This window comes from Ambystoma mexicanum, chromosome 11 (genome assembly GCF_040938575.1).
Source record: "Ambystoma mexicanum isolate Mex_15411 chromosome 11, UKY_AmexF1_1, whole genome shotgun sequence".
NCBI classification, from domain to species: domain Eukaryota; kingdom Metazoa; phylum Chordata; class Amphibia; order Caudata; family Ambystomatidae; genus Ambystoma; species Ambystoma mexicanum.
Window position 1 is genome coordinate 1125073754 of NC_090934.1, and position 19654 is coordinate 1125093407.

A 19654-nucleotide genomic window follows, 5' to 3' on the forward strand; every position below is an offset into this window, starting at 1 on the left:
TGGAAAAACCAGAAATTCAACCTTGTGCTGGGGGGAAACCACACCCCTTTGGGGCCAGAACATAACTCTAAAAAGATGAATAACTCATAGTACGGACTTGTGAAAATTATTTAAATGACACCATAATTCTTGTGATTTTTCTGCCCACATTTTAAGACGTGTTAGGACCCGGTGGTATGTTCAGGGGGGTTTTAGCGGAAAAAAGGATATTACTCAAAATGTGTGCATGTGAAAAATCTGACACTTCATCAACTAATGTCCATACTCCTTGCGCACATGTGTGTAAATTTGGGTTAATGTCCGACATTGCAAAATCAGTTAAAAAGTGAAATATTGCCATTTCTGAATGCAAGCCCCCAGGAAGAGCAGATTTGGACAGGGTATACCTCCTGTGATATGTGAAGGGTGCATGTAATTTTAAACAAATGTGTACCTGTGCAAAGATGTTTTTTTAATCAAATATAGATTGTGTGCAATTTGACAGGGGAGGATCCTCTGACCCATAAAACCTACAGCATCACTCTGACTCACAGTTCCTTCCCCAATCATGGGAGAGGGGAGAATTGGGCCAATGACAAGTGGAGAGGGGTAGGGTCTAGTGATGCTGCACACACACCCATTTTAAAAACAGATAAAAGCAGACAGACAGGACAGATAGGGACCTTCAATGCCATTTGCTGCAACGCGCTCTGCCGGACCATACCACATCCAGAGAGATCCAGACTTCAAATCTATCAATATCCAGAATCCAGAGAGGCTAGAGAGAGAGAGAGCTGACCCAGATCACTGTGAAGTGCAGAGACCCAGACCAGACCAGCAGAGTAGAGCTGACCCAGACGCTGTGCGCAGAAACCGTCCGTGGCGAGTGAAGAAAACCTGACCAGATCCGTGGCAAGGCCCATTTAATTCAAGAATATAGTGTGAGTACCTAGCAAACTGTGCAGAACCAATCTCTTAGTTAAAATAATATAATTCAATCTATTTTAATCTAAGTAGAACTGCCTCCTAACTGTCACCTGTCATTTGTAAAGCTGTCACCTGTCATTTTCTAGTTGCAAGCTGCACTTGTCTTTTTGAACTTTAAAATTTTAAATCTGAAAAACGACCTTTATTTAATCGCTCATATCTCTGTGACCGTTTGTGCTAGAGACTTGCAGTAACTTTCATCTGGAAGCTGAGATCCTAGGCTGTCCTAGGACCCCAAAACAATAGTGATAGTCCTTGTAGTTCCTCTGTAATCTCGCCCGGCGCACCAGCGAATTTTACCGCGATTTGCAAATTTCTTCACGTGTAAAAATCTGCTGCTGCTTGCCTTCCATTTGCCAGAAATTCGTTTAACCTGCTAGTTACTCCTAGATCCTTGCTAAAGTGAGCCTGGGCTAATATTAACTTGATACCACTCACCCTGAACCTCTAGAGGGAATTAAAAGCATTTTAGCATATTTTTCACTTCATTGCCAGCACATATAAAAGCATTTTGGGCCTGTGTTTAAAACTCCGATCTGTAATCTAAGCTTGCTGGGGTGAACTGAATTACATTTGATTGCATTTCTGAGAACTGTGTGTTTCCTTCCATTTCCTTGCATTGCATAAAGGGGGGAGGGGATTGCCAGAGAAAAGTGATTACATTGTTTTGTTGAAATCATATTGAGTATTTTCTGTACTGCATTTTCATTCCACCTTGCATCCATTTGAAACCATAAAAGTATTGTTGCTATCTTATCCATCCTATAACCACTCATCATTGATTATAAAGAAGTGTGCTAGTGCCAGACTATCCATTGATTACATATCAGATTAAGTGTGATATCCAATTATTAATTTATTATAAAGTGTGATATATATCTATATTGTTTAAATTCTCAAATAAACCTTTTAACTTGCAAAACAGAACTACTTCTTGGCTCAGTGGGGTCAGGGGGATTCCAATAGAGGGGTGTTATATAGGGGTAGTCATCCAGAACGCATGAACTGGACATAAAGATATATCAATGAGGGTTTCCATTCAGTATCCCAGACTAGGCATTGACTTAGCTGTAGTGTTGAATTGAATCCTCTTACATGGTTTGGTTTGAAGTATAACTGTTGATAATTGCTTTGGGTTTGAGTTCAAAGGCCTTGATTAAATGTACATGTATTTTTAATATATATATATATATATATATATATATATATATACACACACATATACACATACACACACACACACACACGACTGGGAGTGATTTGTATTGTCCTTTACTGTGTGTGCTCATTGAGGTCTTTCAGTCACCCTCACCCCTCCTGAGACCTAGTCTTGACCGCCGCCAATACTAGCTTGATTGGTCTGGCTTGTCCAGAAGGTTACCCTGTTCCCAGGCTGGCCTTCTGAACCTCTGGCTACTAGGCCAGAGTTCAGAAATCCATCAACAAAAACTGCATGCATTTCCCACATATCTGTTCTCTGGAAGCAGTAAACTAGTACTTTTTAACTAAATAAGCATTGGCAATGCCAACAGTTTGGGCTTTTCTGTAGGCATGGGAAAGGCACTTTCCGGGGACAGCCGTAGTGACTACAGGTTGTCGGTAGCAGGTGCAAAACGGTGCTAGTACTGGGGCATCTAATAGCAGTGCTTTGCAAAAGTTTAAAACATATGACCAAGCCAAAAATGTTGGCTTTGTCAATGCTTGTTTTAAACAGAACTTCAGTGGCTTTGCCAATGCTGGTTTTTACAGGACTTATTGTAGGCCACACAGAGTGCTTATAAAATCGAGTGGCTGAAGGCAAAGCGGGCATTATTTACACCAGCAGAGTGTTTACAGCTCCAATTAAGTCATAAACTCTCAGACCACTGCTTTGAATAAACACTGGCTTTGAATGCAAAGCCCGATGGTGAGGCTTGATTAAAGCGAGCTCAACGAGTTCCCAAGAGGTGGTGATTTGGGCAGGCAGAAGCAGGAATGTGTCGGAATGGCCATAGGGATTAGCAGGGCCATGAGCAGGCAATGGGTGGGCGCATAAACAAACAACACCTATAGACTGTGTCCCTCCTCATTGGTCATTTTTCCCCATCTGTACTTCCATGCAATAGTTTCGGCTTGCAGATGTTGCAGGCAACACCTAACCGCCCAAACTGAAATTACAGTTAAGATTCTGGTCTTTGAGCTCCCTCGCTCCATCGTGAGTGTAAGCAGAGCTGGGAAACAGACGTAGTCACACTTCTGGGAAAGACAAATGTCGGTGGAAGGAAAGTTTCGGCTTAAGAGATGGAACAAAGCCCCTGCGGACGGCCTCCTCGGCCACACAGCTGCCGACAGAGTCCACGCAATACAAGAGAGCTCATCACTAGTCACATCTCTCAAGAAGGCTCGGTGACAGGAAAATGCAGGCTCTGCCGGAAACTTCGACTAAAACGAATGCAAAGAGACGGATGCCGCTGCAGAAACATTGCCCTATTTGTAAACCGAAAGGGGGAAGGGAGCAGGCTCAAGTTTGCACGACGAGACGGTGATTTTCTATTCCAGAACACCAGTCCACTTCTTTTTTGAGGCCAAGGAAGGTAGGGGCATCGCAGTGTGGAGTCTAACCAATACTCGGATTTACATTAGGAACTTGGCTTTATCGGATTTGGGGGTCAAATTTGAGAGCGACTAGAAAGCTTGGAGTGTTTTTCATTTGTATTTTACACTTCTGGAATAGGGCATTAAAATGTTCTTTTTTAACTGTCACATAATTTTAGATAACTCAAGTGTGCCGACTCGTCGTGGCTCATTTACCATAGGCTATGCGATTTGCACGGTGTTGATGTGGCAGAACTACTGAGACTTCATAATATGGGCTGTAGATTTCTACCGTCGCTCCCCACGGATGCTGAGGGCTCCAGAGAGCTGGGTATGTCTGCCACATTCATTGTGCGGCTGCACTTGGCAGATGGTATGCCCACCGCATCTGAGGAAACAACAAAGAATAGTTCCACACTGTATCTCACAAAAAAAAAAAACATTTCCCATCCTTGCCAAGGTATCGGTTGGATGTTTTATTTGTTCATTCCAAACATAGGCTCCGTTTTGGTAAAGCTGGAATTCGGATCGTCCATGACAAATCAACGTTGAAAATATAATCTTGCGTGGCATCCCTCCAAATTTCCCTGGACTTCTCAAATCATGGCGAGTCTGCACTGCGTCCGTGTACGACATGTGGAAGCCTCTCTGTCCATCTGACGTTTCTTACGAGTTCATCTGAAGTTTCTTAAGAGTTATTCCAGCGAAATCTGGAAAAGGCATGACGGAGGGGGTATCGTGTTATTATGGTGCTTATATAGTGGCTAGATGATAGGTGTAAAGCACAACAAAATATTGCAATTATTGGGGGTTCTAGTGCATAGAGTACTGACATATCTCCCAACATTTCCAGATATAGGAAATTTAGTATCAGATTAGTACCAACATCAAGATTATTCGTATGGGATGGGGTTGACAACGTAGAAATTAGCAGACAAGCCACTCCATTCAAAATGTATGGGGGGGGGGGGGCGACATGACACATAGTGGGATGAATAGCAAAAACTGGGAAAGTTATCTGCCTGGGTTTCTTTCCAGGCTGAAGGCTGCCCGATACATAAATAGGGAACAGCTCAGAAGTTATTGAAGAAAATGCAAGTAACCTTTGATACAGAACTCACTGATGCTTAGAACACACCATGGTGCGTTTATGGTAGTCATACTATTAGCCATTGGATAACTCAACAATAACAAAGTACAGATCTTCGTAAAAGAGTGACGTGTAATTATAAGAATCAAAAGGAGCCGAAACAATGCATAATATGGACATTAAATGAGAAAGCAAAACCACAATAATACCCGATTTAAAACATAAAAAGGGACAACTATCCCAAATACACATGACGATTTTTTAAGGATGCTACATTCTTTAACAGGACCAGCTTAAATAGACCATTGTAACATCTCTAATTATAAAAACACATAAGAACACGGAGCAACTGTAAAAAAAAGCTTAAATCCGATTAAGACAAGGCATCCAACATGAATAAGCCTGCGACTGATGAATTATAAAAGGTGGAATATAACCTATTTAGAAAAACTATTTTGAGAGAGGTTAAGCAAACAGGAGAGTCCCTGTTGATGAGCCATAGAGGTGCGAGGGCTCTTTGGGGGAGCCTACTGAAAGGACAGTACACTGGTGTCTAGAGTATGGTCTGGGGGAGGAAGAGCAGATCTCGTGAGTAAGGTCAGCCCCTCTCATGGAGGGGGGGGGGTATATCTACGCTGGGCGGTGCCTCGTGGTGTGTTCACTTTTGAAGTTTCACATTTTGGAAAGCAAGTAAGTAGAGCGGAAAGACTAATCTTCAGAACAACGGGCGTTTGCATAATGCGGTTAACATAGTCTAGAAGATCATGGCACATACAGGGGACAGCTGCTGTCAAAACAAAGCAGGACGTAGTAATGCTGGTCCGTATGCACAGGACAACACAAAGCGGGGAACACAACCGAAAGGCCAGGATACAGTTAGGCAGCGGGGACTCGAGCACCAAGCAGAAAAAAAGGCACGGAAATACAAAGCAGTGCTGTTTAGGAACACAATGCATGGCCATGTGCATAAGAACGGGTTGGCCGCAGATAGCCCAATGCAGGGCAAAGTGCACAAAGCCGTGTGCCCCAGGGGCCCCTCTGCACTCAGACATCCTCAGGCCCAGCGACGGCAGCACACACTGTCCAGTCCACATCAAATACAGCAACCGGCATCACTCACCAGTGCAGCACCAGGAGGAGGGGGACCCGCCGGGGAAACTGGGAGATTCGGGGGCCAGACATACACTTGAACCGAGGTGCGGACACTCCATGGCGGCGAGTCCAGTTCCTCTTACCGTTGTTTGGCCTGGTAGCAAAACAAGCACAACAGTTTGTTAAAAGAAGCCCGACCCGGGAAAATAAGACCGAAACAAGCCCACCCCTCTGAACGAGGTCATTAGAGTACTATAGTGAATATATACATACAAGTAAAGTGTTCACAATCACTTTAGTTTGTCCTTTTTATTTTTTCGTATTCGTTATGGCCTTTTCTGTTTTGTTCTTCCTTCCTTTTGCATCCCCATACATTTTCATGTTCTCTTTTTAGTGTTGCACTGTGAAAAATACTTTACTACATCTATGATCAATAAAACATTCATAATGTTATAAGAGCATTTCAAACATGCCTGCTGCACTCGTCCGCATGTTCTACGCATCACATATGTCACGTCTTGTTATGTAACATGTTCCTAGATAGAGAAAATCATGCATTATTACACATGATGTAAAAAAAACTGGACTGGGTGACCTGGTGAATTGTCGGGTGGGGAGACCAGGAGTTTTATGCCAGATTTAATGCCGTGGCATATGTATGAACGCGTGTTAGCACCATAGATGTAAGCATGGCTCTGTGAATAGTGTTGGATTACTCCATGCCGGTGCAGCCGGCAGAGGGAGAGAGGATCAGTGCCTGCGTCAGGCCTGTCAGAGGATTGGAATAATGGACCCAACACAATCGCTCTGGCTCGTGCCCGGAACTGCCTGCCTTCCGGCAGGGCGGGCCCTTTATTGTTTGTGCGCCTCACGTCACCGTGCATGTGGGATGTGAGGCGTATGTAACATTCCTCCTTTTTTTCCAACCAAACAAAAACACCCCACAAACACTAAACCAACATCGAACAACATCACTAACTTTGCGGTGCAATCTAGTCCAGCACAGTTTCGCACTCGCCACCTTGTCATTACCACTCATAGGGCCTCATTACACGGACGGCGGTAAGGGTTAACGGTCACCGTTAATGGCAACGGTGACCGTTAACCCTTACCGCCGTACTACGAGGTCCCTTTGCGGGTTGGAGGAATTAACGCCTGCTTCTTGCAGGCATTAATATCCAACCCGCTAAGGGACCTCGGAGCTAATTACGGCACCGCAAAATTGCGGTGCCGTAATTAGCGCCTTCCCCATTTCCATAGAGCCCTATGGGGCAGAAATGGGAATGGGGAAGGGCAATGGCGGAAAGGGGATTTACCGCCCCTCCAACCTTGGAATGGGGCGGTAAATCCCCTTTCCGCCAAGGCGGTGCCGGTATTTTACCGGCATGGACCAAGGTGCTAATAGCACCTTGGTCCACCGCCTACCGTGTAATGAGGCCCATAGTCTCTTAGCCTCTCCGGAGCCTTTGGGGCGGCCCTCACGTCATACCAGCCTGGCCTTGACCAGGGAGCTGTCTCCGGGCCAGGTCCCCCTTTTGGCTCAACTTCATCTTCTGGATACTCCTCGCCAGATCTTTCAGGTTGCTCCTCGGGCTCTCGACTTGGGGTCGATTCTCCCTCGTTCTGGTGGCCCGAAACGTCCGGTGACAGCTGTGCCTCTGCCTGGGACTGTCTGTCCCATCAGTCCACATTTGTTGGGGCACCCTCTTGAACCACAAAGCATTCCTGGTGATCGACTGGTGCCCTCGTGCTGCTGTCACTATCGTTCCTTGCGTTCGGGTCACTGTCCAGGGTGCACAGTCATACCGCATTTCAAGCTTGGTCTTTGTGGGGTGTCGCAGCACCAAAACGTGATCGCCACCTTGTGTCCCAACCTTCTTGCGTGCCTCCTGACACTCATGTGTTTGTTTGCTGCCACTATCCTTTGTTGAGTGTGGTCGCTGTAGAAGGTGTCTACTCATCTGCTTGGGTGGTATGGATGAGTTTACCAATGTCCCGTACATGAGGTCTGCGGGGATTAAATCGATGGTGCTGTGGGGCGTCACTCAGTAGTTCCGTAGGAATCGATATAGATCTACTTTCCAGGGGCTGGTTTGAGCCCTGGATATGTGTAGCACCTTGTTGATGGTCTGCATGAACCTCTACACGTCAATGTTCGCCTGTGGCCACCTGGGCGTGATGTTGTGATGTTTGATGTACAAATCGTCCAGGTATTGCTTGAGCTCCGTTCCGTGGAATGGCGGTCCATTGTCACTCTTGATATGTCTTGGCAGGCCATGTGTAGCGAACATCTTCTCGCTGCATCTTGTCGCTGGCGTGGATGAGGATGTCATCACTGACATTCAACACCCCTATGATTCCCTGGATTACTTCCTGGATGGCTTGCTGGAACACCTCTGCCACTGAGGAGATGCCGAAACTCAGTCTCTTGTATCAGAGTAGACCCAGGTGTGTGGAGAAACTGGTAATGTACCTTGAGTTGCTGTGTAGTTTTAACTGGTGATAACCAGCGTTCAGGTCGATTTTCGAGAAAACCTTCGACCCTGTGAGGTCCGTAATTATCTCATCTATCGTGACGGTGATATGACGCTCCCTTTTGATCGCTGCATTTGGTAGGCGCATGTTGATGCAAATTCTTACTTTCCCTGGTTACTTCGGCTTCTTCGTTACCACCATAGGTGAGATCCAGGGCGTTGGTCCTGTGACTTGCTCAATGATGCCAGCCTTTTCGAGTTCTCATAATTCCTTTTCGACCAGGTCTCTCATGTGAAATGGAGTTCTCCTGTGGCGTACCACCCAAGTCTGTACCGTCTGGTCGATGTGAAGCTTAATGAGTTTGCCTTTCAAACATCTGATGCCATTGAGGATGCCCGGGTACTTGTTCACGAGTTTGGAGTTGTCCATTAAGTCTGTGACATCACAGATGAAACAGATCAGTCCTAAGTCTTCCACTCATCCCCAAAAAGCAGGCATTCAATCCCTGCATTGACAACATATATATTCGACTGGAGGACTCTGTCGCCCCTGCTTAGTTTCGTTCTGAAACGTCCTTCCACTGGTAGTGGTGTCTTGCATCCGTAGGTGAACAGGAGTGTTTCCATTGGCCTGAGGTCAGGTCGGGGATGCAGTGTGTGAAACAACTGTGTATGAGCGCGATATAAATAAAATATCATATATCATATCATAGTTTACATCTTGACATTCACTGATGCTCCACTGTCTATCGTCATTTGTGTCTCCTGGCCCTCTATAAACACAAGGCATTTGTGTCTTCGCTGGGTTTTTTTCGGCTACATGCTTCTGTGCTCAAGTGCTGAGATCAAATGAACTTTTCTTCTTCTTCTCATTCCCCCATTCGTCGCTGGGTCGCCATCATCATCTCCGGATTCGTCTGTCGACGAGTTAGCGGCCTCTAAGCGGCATGCGCCCGCTTGCTTCTTTTTCTTGGAGAAGGCTTTAGTTTGTTGCGGTTGGGTTTGTGGGCTTTGCGGCTGCCCTGAGGATCTGCAGACACGTGCGAAGTGGTGGTCAGTCATAATTTCGACAGTAAAAATGTCGACAGTCAAAATTTCGAAAAATAAATGTCGAAAAAAATAATGTCGACATTTTTTCAATATTTTTTCGAAATCTTCTATTTATTGTATAAATAAATAAATAAATAAATATATATAACTAAAATGTGTTGTGTATGAGGGGTGAGAGGGTGGTGGGGGGTGTGGGGGGGTGGCAGGGGGTGTTGGGTGAGGGGGGTTGGGGGGGACACCCCCATAGTAAATGATACTCTTTTTATTTATTTAATTATTGAATAAATAAATAAATAAATAAATATATAATTACTATGTGTTGAGAATGAGGGGTGAGAGGGTGGTGGGGGGTGTGGGGGGGTGGCAGGGGGGTGTTGGGAGAGGGGGGGTTGGGGGGACCCCCCATAGTAAATGATACTCTTTTTGTTTATTTATTTATTGAACAAATAAATAAATAAATATATAATTAGAATGTGTTGAGTATGAGGGGTGAGAGGGTGGTGGGGGGAGGGGTGCGGGGGGGTGGCAGGTGGGTGTTGGGTGAGGTGTTGATAGTTCTAATTGACATTTTTTTTTCTAAAAAATGACTTTACATTATATGTATAGGATGTCGACATTATTGTTTTCTACATTTTTTTTTCGACATTTTTGTTTGTTGACATTTTTTTTTCGACATTATGACTATAAACTGTGCAAAGTGGTCCTTCCGGCCACATTCCCCACACGTGGTTCCTTGCGCTGGGCTGTTTCTTCTTCCATGGCGTGCACCACCACACCATCCGCACTCAGTGGACCCCAGGATCCTCGGTTGCCCCCGTGGTGAACTGTTCGTCTCATTGTAGTCTTCCATTGGTGCTTTGCGGTTGGCGATCTGTGCTATCATTGCCGTCGTTGGTGCCAGTTGGAGCTTCTGTAGCGTGGTGCCCATGTGTGCTGCCCTTGCTTGTGCCTGCTCTCTTTGGCGCCCATATTCAAGGATCCTGTCTATGGGAATGCCTTTTTAGCCAAACACCATCCTGCACAGTTTCTTGGAGTGCATGCCATTGATGATCTGGTCCCATATTTCCTTCTTGACGTTGTTGAATTCAAACGAGAGTGCACGTTTCCTGAGTCTTGTGTGGTAGGCATCCAGTGTTTCATCCTCCATCTGTATTGTGGTAAAGAAATTGAAGGTTTCGTAGTCCGGATTCAACTGTGGCATGAAATGTGCAGTGAGGGCATCTTTGGCCAGTTGGTAAATGTCCACCCTATTGCCAATGACCAGCGTGTTGAAAATGCGTAGGACGTCGTCACCGACGTTGAGCAAAAGGTGTCACCTCATCTTTCTGGGCGTTGTAATATCCTTACAGTCCATCGCCGCCTCAAACTTTTGGATCCATAGCATCCATCGGGGTCCCACTGATGATGGATCAGTGTAGAGGTCAAAAGGTCTCAATGTAGCTGTGGTGCCACCATGAGGTCGAGGGGACGACGCTGGCGGCGTCAGCAAGGCGGCGATCCTTGATGGTGTGCTGGTCTGGGCGTGTAAAGGCCAGTCGCCATGATGTTCTTTCAGGTGGCGCTGCTTGGCATGAAGTATGAGGAGCAAGAGAAAAAAAAATTCCCTTGAGACATCCACTGAATCTGGGTACACTCTGTGGACGTTTGAGTGTTTCAGGAGGAAAAAAAAGTATTATTATATTTTTTTGGGGTGAGGGGCAGTGCCCCCACCGTGTCTCCAAAAATGTGCCCTTGCCGTGGACGTGTGGGCTGAGTTACAGCCTGGGAAACTGCTGCTGCTGTGCACGTGATCAGTTCCTCGTCGCCAGTGTTGGATCCCTCCATGCGGGTGCAGCCAGCGGTGGGAGAGAGGGTCAGGGCCTGCGTCGGACCTGGTAGAGGAGCAGAATAATGGACACGAAACGCTCGCTCTGGCTCGTGCTCGGAACTGCCTGCCTTCCGACAGGGCGGGCCCTTTATTGTTCATGCGCCTCACGTCACCGCGCATGCGGGACGTGAGGTGTATGTAAAAAATAGAACTAGCATGCATGCAATCAATCACGTGGTGATCCCAGGAAGCATCACCATGGTTAATAAAGGCCAGCCGGGGTGCACAGACTGCATAGACACCAGAGAACCAATGTGGGTGCGTGTGTGTCTCCTCTCTGTGGGCGCATGAGTGTCTGAGGATGAGCCAAGGCCCTGTCTGAGGGGCCCTTGGCACTGGGGCAGGTATCCAGTAGGGGCAGAGCATTTTGCCATTCTTCCTGACAGTCAGGCCACTAGAGGACACCACAACTGGCAACAAGGATGGCTGAATCAGACGAGGAGCCCAAGGCCCACCCAAAATCTGTAAATGCCCATTCAGCAGCGCTGCGTGGGCATTTACAGATGTTAATGTCCCTATGGTGGGCTCAGCTGCGTTAGCTTCAGGCCCCATTTATTAGACAATCATGGCTACACCTTGTCTTGATATTGGGCAAAATCTTCCTCGGGGCCAGCCCTTTGAGAGCAAAAATACCCAATTCAGCCCAAAATACAGGTTCTATTGTGCTGAGCAGTGATCTCATGCAAGTGACAAATGACACCCTCAAAGTGTTATTAGCATATTTATTCTAAGCAGTGAATTTCATATACATTTGGGATTCAAGTTAGAGCATATTACAAAGCATAACACTTAGAGCAATGCAAAATATAGTGAAACATGGAACTTAGATAAACATAGAGAAACATAGAGAAATATAGAGAAACATAGAGAAACACAGTCTTACGTCCCTTTAAGCAGCACTGGGGAGACCTTGGGCCCTCATAAGCTAGCTGTAAACAAGCCCCGCTCAGAGGACAATGCTGAAGGACACCGTATGAGCCAATGCCGGGCACCTGTTTCTGCACGAATCAAGTCCACAGGCGATCTCCCCCTGATCCATGTGTGCATGGATATTTTATAACTTCTTGCTGTCAGTCACCATGACGCACAGTTCCAGAACTTTCCCTGTGCAACTGGCTCATGGAAAAAACCCAGCTCTCTCTGAGATGCTCCCTGCTCGCTCCTACCCCCTCCCTTGTTCCCATCTGCGCTGGCTGAGGAATGTCTTATCAGTACCTTCCCAGAGAAAAGGAAGATTAGCTTGGAGCCAGGGCCAACGTTAGTGAGGCTGAATATTCTAAGGGAAGCAGGGATGTATTAACCCCATCTGCAAGCTCTAAAAGGCATGCACTCATAGCTTAGTGTTTATAGCGCTTAAGACTGGCTATCTAAGCGCTATATAGGTGCCATGATGTTCCAAACACTCCAAAAACCTATTAGCTACATAGCTGGGGGCCCTCCCTGCCTGTCTATCATATTCCTTGTAGCTCACTACTGCATAATGGAAGTGCTACAACAGACTACTGTCAGCATTTTTAGCACATACTTTGAATACACTATTGGCTTTCAGCGGCTAATGCTGTCATCTAAAGCCCTGATTGGCAAGGTTGCAATTTCGTGTATCACTACATTCCACCCCTATTCAACGTTTGTGCGACAAATGCTGACTAATACCTATCAACATAGTATTTAGTGCAGTGATAAAGACCTAGGGGCTTTGCAAGAGGTTTAAGCAAACCATCTTCTAGCGGTTAGTTAGCGTGGCATGCAAGGTAAAACACTACCTAAACAAAAATGTACACAAAGTGAACAGTGACATATACCCTTGCCAGAACCTGGCCTACACAAAAATACCTACGCCAAGTGAACATGGACATTTACTCTAGCCAAAACCTGGCCTACACAAAAATACCTAAATCAATTTTGTATAACTGATTGTCAGTTAAAAAGCAGCATGCAGTTAAAATGTCAAGGCAATCCAGTGTAGTCTAATCTACAATGCACTATTGCATTTATGTATGGTTACCAATTCTAAAACCTGGCAGCCTTTCACTCTAAGGGCCTACCCTCCCCCTGATCCCAGGGCATTCAAGCGTGACTATGGGCTGTGTGACTAGACACTTCCCCCAGGTAGGTGGAACCCAACCAGAAACCATCTAATTTCGTGAACAAGGTGAACCCATGGGCACCAGGTTGTCTAAATAAAAACAATTCTACTAATTTACATCAAAGCATGGCATGTGTTATTCATGCAATCAAAAGCAAGCAATTCAATCCATATGTATGCTGGTAACTGTAGCTCTGCGTGCCAGTGTGTGGAGGATGGTCGCCCCCACCCAGTAAAAAGCCAACACCTGCTGATTTAACAATGTTTGCCATACAATGCATTGTGTGTATTTAGCAGTCTTGTTGACCTGCCCTATGGCAGACAAAAAATGTCTTCATGTCTAAAATATTGTTATCTTCAATTGGCTGTCAATACTTGTAGCAGTGCTGGGCATATCAATGGGCCCCACTAGGCCAGAAGTTCTATAGCAGAGCTGGCATCAGAACCCATAGTGGCTAGCTTATTGTGCACAGTTTCTATGTCACAAGCATATAAAGCTCCTGCAATTAATGAATCTAGCTCCCTAGCTACGCGCACTCTAGTGATGGGCCATAGAAATGGACTCCATTTGTAGCAGCTTGGTAGTACTAAGGAAACATTGCCTCATGATAAATCTATGTCTAAGTGTAGCACTGTAATAATGAAGGTGTGCATTACCAGTCTACAATTTACATGTTGTCTTACTACTGGAAAATCTAACAGGTTCACAGTGTCTACCTTCTGTGACTTGGAGAATACCCTTCTTCAAGTGGGATATCTACCATATACAATATTAACTTTAGCCACAAACACCATACTACTATCCGGCAGTGGCTGTTTCATCACACCATGGAAAAAATTCATTTAGTCAAGTTATAGTTCATTAAATCTTGGCGAGAACACTCGCTGCAGTTCTTGGTCAGAAAAACATCACATTAGACAAATTAAACAAATGGTATCCATTCAGTGACAAAAGATGCCTGACAATGTGCCAGGCCAGTATTCTAGCAATTCCATGTGGATACTCATTTGCAGCGCTTTTCCAAAGAATTATTCCAAATGTTTACAATCAAAAGGTGACTCTTTGCATTAGTGTGCTGGAGACAGCTGTCCCCACAAAAACATGAAACTGGTTGGTTTAACAAAAAACCGTGTCACACTCTGTGTCATAAAATCAAACATCAAGTCAGTCATGGTTTCATTTACCTGCCTTAAGCTGGCTGTAAAAGTATCCAGTGTTTCAAAGATTACCATTTCAAATTATAGCTCATACACTTGGCAGCATTACTTCAATTAAGAATCTTAACCTACGCACAGGTGACTTTGATGTGCGCACCCATCTTATCTCAAAATAAATTACGCTCCTGCTTGCATAATTCTGCTGCCCCAACAGTTCATAAATCATTCTCCTGCCTACGTGCAATGTAGAATATTTTTTTTTTTCAAAAAACAAAACATCTCTGGTTAAAGCCATTCAGTTGGAAGAGTAAAACCATTTGGTTTTTTCAGATTCATCTCAACAGTGCATTTAAAAACCATTTTTCAATGTGTTAGCATTCAATTGCTGTGTCACACAGCTGTATGTGGTGCCTGATGTTACAGTCCATAATTCATTGTCCATAGTCCTTTAAACAAGAAAGGGCAAAACATGTCATTTAAATGTGTAGCATCAAATACTTGATAATTAGCCAAGTCTGCACCGTGCCAGTTCAGTTCGCAGTGGCTCGCTTTCTCTGAGAATGCGTCTGACCCTTCTTTGATCAGTGTCACCCACAAACTGCACATTATCTTCCTATATTATGAAATGTCTTGTCGTGCTTTGCCTAGGCAAAATACAAACAGAAATGTTAGGATGTCATCAAAACTTCAATATCAGCGTTATCCACCCCTTCCCATAATACCACCCCCATCTTCAAAAAGTCTCATCAGGTAACTACACACTTTGTCATTGCTACTGCAATTATTTATCACCTTTCTGCATGTTTCTGGGGGCTTATTTACACTCAACCATACGGGGTGTAACTGCCTAATCACAAACTCATTTGTGCAATGCAATCATAGCTGGTCAATGGTACCTCAGACTGATCTGTGCTTTTACAAAGCCATATAGTAAGTACCCAGGTCGCACAATGCTTTTCTTTTTCACCAAAGCGATCACCAATGCCAGGCGCCAACTTGCTTCCAGTGTCCCATGATCTTGGTTTAGGTTGCCCTGCTGGCATCACTCCATTTTTCAAAGGTAAAGTCTTTCAGTATTTATCTTTCTTTTCTTAGCAGTGTCTTTTCAAGCCTCTGGTTTTTTTCACTTGTCATCATTTTTTTTTTTTTTTCAAAGGGCGTTTGCTGTTTTTGAACCACTCCTTTGAGTGCGATAGTCTGAGTCAGTTTTTTTTTGTTGCTTCAACAAATCATTCATTCTTGCACTAAGCCGTGTGGCTTCTGGATCATGGCTAATGTGCAGTGTTCATGTTGTACTTCAAAGCCCCGCTCTGCATGTTGTCTCTTGCAAAACGGCTAAGCACTTTTGTCAGTTTTGCTTCCATCTGGAAGGCCATAATGTCTTTGTCAGTTACTCCATCCCCTGGCAATGTAGCTTGCAGTTTGCCAGATGTGTATTTTCTCTTCTCAAAGCGCCTAGAGGTTTCTTCTCCAGTGCACAGCGCTTTACTTCAGTTCACATCACATGGAGCATTGGAATGCAGCTTGCACAGCAATAGCGCTTTACTTCACTTCACATCACATCACATGGGAATGCGGTTTGCACAGTAATATCTGTTGGAATGGGCAGCTGTCTTTTCTTGGCCCATTCACAGATGCATAGGTAAATGTTCAGATGTGATGTGCCCGTCTGCCATCCTGCATGAAGCCTTTGCTCCGTACCACAGTTTACTAGGCAAATTCTTTACTTTTTGAACAGCTCTCTGTTTTTGCTCCCCCTTCCTCAGGAATGCAGGCATGTTTATCTTTCGTGTGCACCTGGCAGCGCCATTAGCACGCAGCTTATCTCTTTTGCCTATAACTCTTATACTGTGGCGGCTTCACTCGTTTCAGACAATTCATCCAGATTAACTCTTTTTTGTACTGTTTCTGCTTTTGTTTGCCTTCACGCACCTCGCCCAAGACAGCTTCAAGGCACAAGCTCTGCACACACAGCAAGACTCTTGTTTTCAAAAGCGGCACTTTTCTTGTCATTTTTCTACTCCATGTAATTTTGCAAAATGTCAAAGCGTCTTTTTTTTCTTGTAATGTGCGATCTTTCAAGAGAACTCACAACCCATTAAATCTTTGTGCTATCTTATCACACACAGATGTTTCATTCTGTTGTACCATTGCCAAACTATAACCACTCAGTTCAGTGCATTTAAAAAATAAAAATGCCATATTTAGTGCAGCTCCCTGCACGTTTTTTTTCTGCAAGAACAACCCACACTCTATTGCTTGTGGGCTGTTTAATGTGTCAACAACATTTTTCCCCATGTATCACAGTCAACAGGTCACTATTTTCAAAGCATACATCACTTTTGAGGCAACAGCACAAATCCATGGCATAGCATGGGGACAGTCAAAAATACTCCAGGGGCAATTTAGAAAAATATAAATTGTTTTTCCCCCCAACCATTGCAAGCTGGTTCTGCAATTTCAAATCAGTACACAAAAATCGAAAATCCAAATAACATTCACTCACTTTCCTTTTAAGTGAGTCTCTCACCCAATAAAAGCATGGTACAGCCTAAAATGCAATATAACCATTTTAGTGTGTTTCCTTTAAACAGAATTTGCCACCATTAGCACATGGAATTTTACAGTTGCCAAAAGAAAGAAAAAAAACTCTTTAGGCTCTCAGCACAGATGTTACTCATTCTCCTAAGCATGGCTCATTCCCCTTCCTCATTATTCAGGAATGCCAACCCTTCAAAAGCATACATCAAAAAAGACGAACCTTCGCCTCCGAACATTACAGCCCCCACTCGCTAGCACACTGGGGCTGAGTCAATGGTTAAATCACTATTCACAATTTGCATGTCAAATCCCTGCAATTATTATTTTTTTTTTCCTGCCCTCATGACAGAATAGAGATGAGAACTCCGTCTCACTATGCATTCCAAATTACAACTTTAAACTTGGGAAACCACATGATAAAATTCTTTTCTAATTGAGCATACATCTTTCTTAACCATTCATCGGAGTGCTTTAAACAAAGCCATTTCCCGCTTGTTTATTGCCTTGTACTCCCTGGCACCAATCCCATGCAATGAGTCAGTCATGAGTCTTAACCACACAAGCTATCGGCCACGGCAAGCCGACACAACATTGCTGCCTTTTGAAGTCTCAGAGCTGCAGTGAGACCATCAAGGAAATGCGACAGCCTGCTCCCCACTCTACACTGTGTTCTCTCACACCATTTGTCATGTCAGCATGGCACTGCTCTTCACAATCCCACAAAGCTGCCACCAAATGTCTTGATATTGGGCAAAATCTTCCTCGGGGCCAGCCCTTTGAGAGCAAAAATACCCAATTCAGCCCAAAATACAGGTTCTATTGTGCTGAGCAGTGATCTCATGCAAGTGACAAATGACACCCTCAAAGTGTTATTAGCATATTTATTCTAAGCAGTGAATTTCATATACATTTGGGATTCAAGTTAGAGCATATTACAAAGCATAACACTTAGAGCAATGCAAAATATAGTGAAACATGGAACTTAGATAAACATAGAGAAACATAGAGAAATATAGAGAAACATAGAGAAACACAGTCTTACGTCCCTTTAAGCAGCACTGGGGAGACCTTGGGCCCTCATAAGCTAGCTGTAAACAAGCCCCGCTCAGAGGACAATGCTGAAGGACACCGTATGAGCCAATGCCGGGCACCTGTTTCTGCACGAATCAAGTCCACAGGCGATCTCCCCCTGATCCATGTGTGCATGGATATTTTATAACTTCTTGCTGTCAGTCACCATGACGCACAGTTCCAGAACTTTCCCTGTGCAACTGGCTCATGGAAAAAACCCAGCTCTCTCTGAGATGCTCCCTGCTCGCTCCTACCCCCTCCCTTGTTCCCATCTGCGCTGGCTGAGGAATGTCTTATCAGTACCTTCCCAGAGAAAAGGAAGATTAGCTTGGAGCCAGGGCCAACGTTAGTGAGGCTGAATATTCTAAGGGAAGCAGGGATGTATTAACCCCATCTGCAAGCTCTAAAAGGCATGCACTCATAGCTTAGTGTTTATAGCGCTTAAGACTGGCTATCTAAGCGCTATATAGGTGCCATGATGTTCCAAACACTCCAAAAACCTATTAGCTACATAGCTGGGGGCCCTCCCTGCCTGTCTATCATATTCCTTGTAGCTCACTACTGCATAATGGAAGTGCTACAACAGACTACTGTCAGCATTTTTAGCACATACTTTGAATACACTATTGGCTTTCAGCGGCTAATGCTGTCATCTAAAGCCCTGATTGGCAAGGTTGCAATTTCGTGTATCACTACACACCTCTGCGCCCCAAGGTTACGTGCGGTCAGCAAACATAGTAGCACATCACTCTCCAATAATTAATTTGATGCTCAGGGCACATCTTCCACACGTGAGCCCAAATGGGCCACTTGTACAAACACATTGGAACTCTATTTTTGATACCATTGATGATTTCGACATTGACAGACGGAAAAAGTCTGCACTAAATATCTACGCAGGCACAGGCGTACACAATATTTTTAAAACTCTTCCCAGAATGACAATTCCTTTGACAGCGTTAAGAGAGCCCTGGCTGATTATTTCAACCCCCAGGCAAATGCAGACTTTGAGCGATTCAAGCAACGACATGTACATAAAACAATGCTGGAGTCAATTGACGCATTCCATGCACGATTACGACAGATGGCGTCCACATGTACTCTAGCGGATCAGACTAATGAGATGAGGGCACAAATAATTCAAGGTTATCACTCGAACAAACTTCGGCACCAAATCCTGAGGGAACCCGGAATTCCACTGCAGCGCATCCTGGAGTTGGGCCGCTACCACGAAGTGACAGAAGTAAGCACTGGGAAAATGGAAGCAGACCCTCAACTTTCAGGAAGTGCAGGTTGTCATAAAACTCCACCGTGGGAGGATCAGCTCTGGCCAGCCGACCGCAGACTCGCGATCAAGGAAAAGAAAGTGACAGTCAGCCATCCTGACCTCGAGAACCTGCGACTATTGAGGAGGCATATTGCCACATCGAAGAGGGTGCCCAGCCTGGTGTGCAGAGTATTGCAGATGTGGGAGCATTGGACACTTTGCCAGGTTATGCAAAGCATGCGTATCCACTATGCCGCCCAGAAACCAGATACAGCGCTCAGCTCCAGTGCAGCAAGTAGACACCGAAGTCAACCCCGAACCTGAAGATTCAGATGACGATCGTGACGTAGTCATCATTTTGGTGTTGGGATGCTAACAATCCAAGCATCGGCTTCGGTCAATGTCATAAGCACAGGGC

General features: G+C 44.9%; 1 protein-coding gene across 6 annotated transcripts in view; it reads right to left on the reverse strand.

Annotated features, from left to right (window-relative positions):
• The window catches only part of USP3 (ubiquitin specific peptidase 3), a 1719287-nt gene that overhangs the window by 1630114 nt on the left and 69519 nt on the right, over positions 1 to 19654 (reverse strand). For 2 of the 6 annotated variants that reach the window (XM_069624460.1, XM_069624458.1), the window contains exons 1-2: positions 5751 to 5882; positions 3757 to 4250 (exon numbers count right to left, since the gene is read on the reverse strand). The exons of 1 other annotated variant lie outside the window; for it this stretch is intronic. In XM_069624460.1, coding sequence (XP_069480561.1) covers positions 3757 to 3886 — 130 coding nt within the window. In that variant the 5' untranslated portion in view covers positions 3887 to 4250; positions 5751 to 5882. Of the gene's footprint in view, positions 1 to 3756; positions 4251 to 5750; positions 5883 to 19654 lie in introns of those variants that run through there. 3 more of the 6 variants (XM_069624462.1, XM_069624459.1, XM_069624463.1) reach the window with 2 other exon arrangements.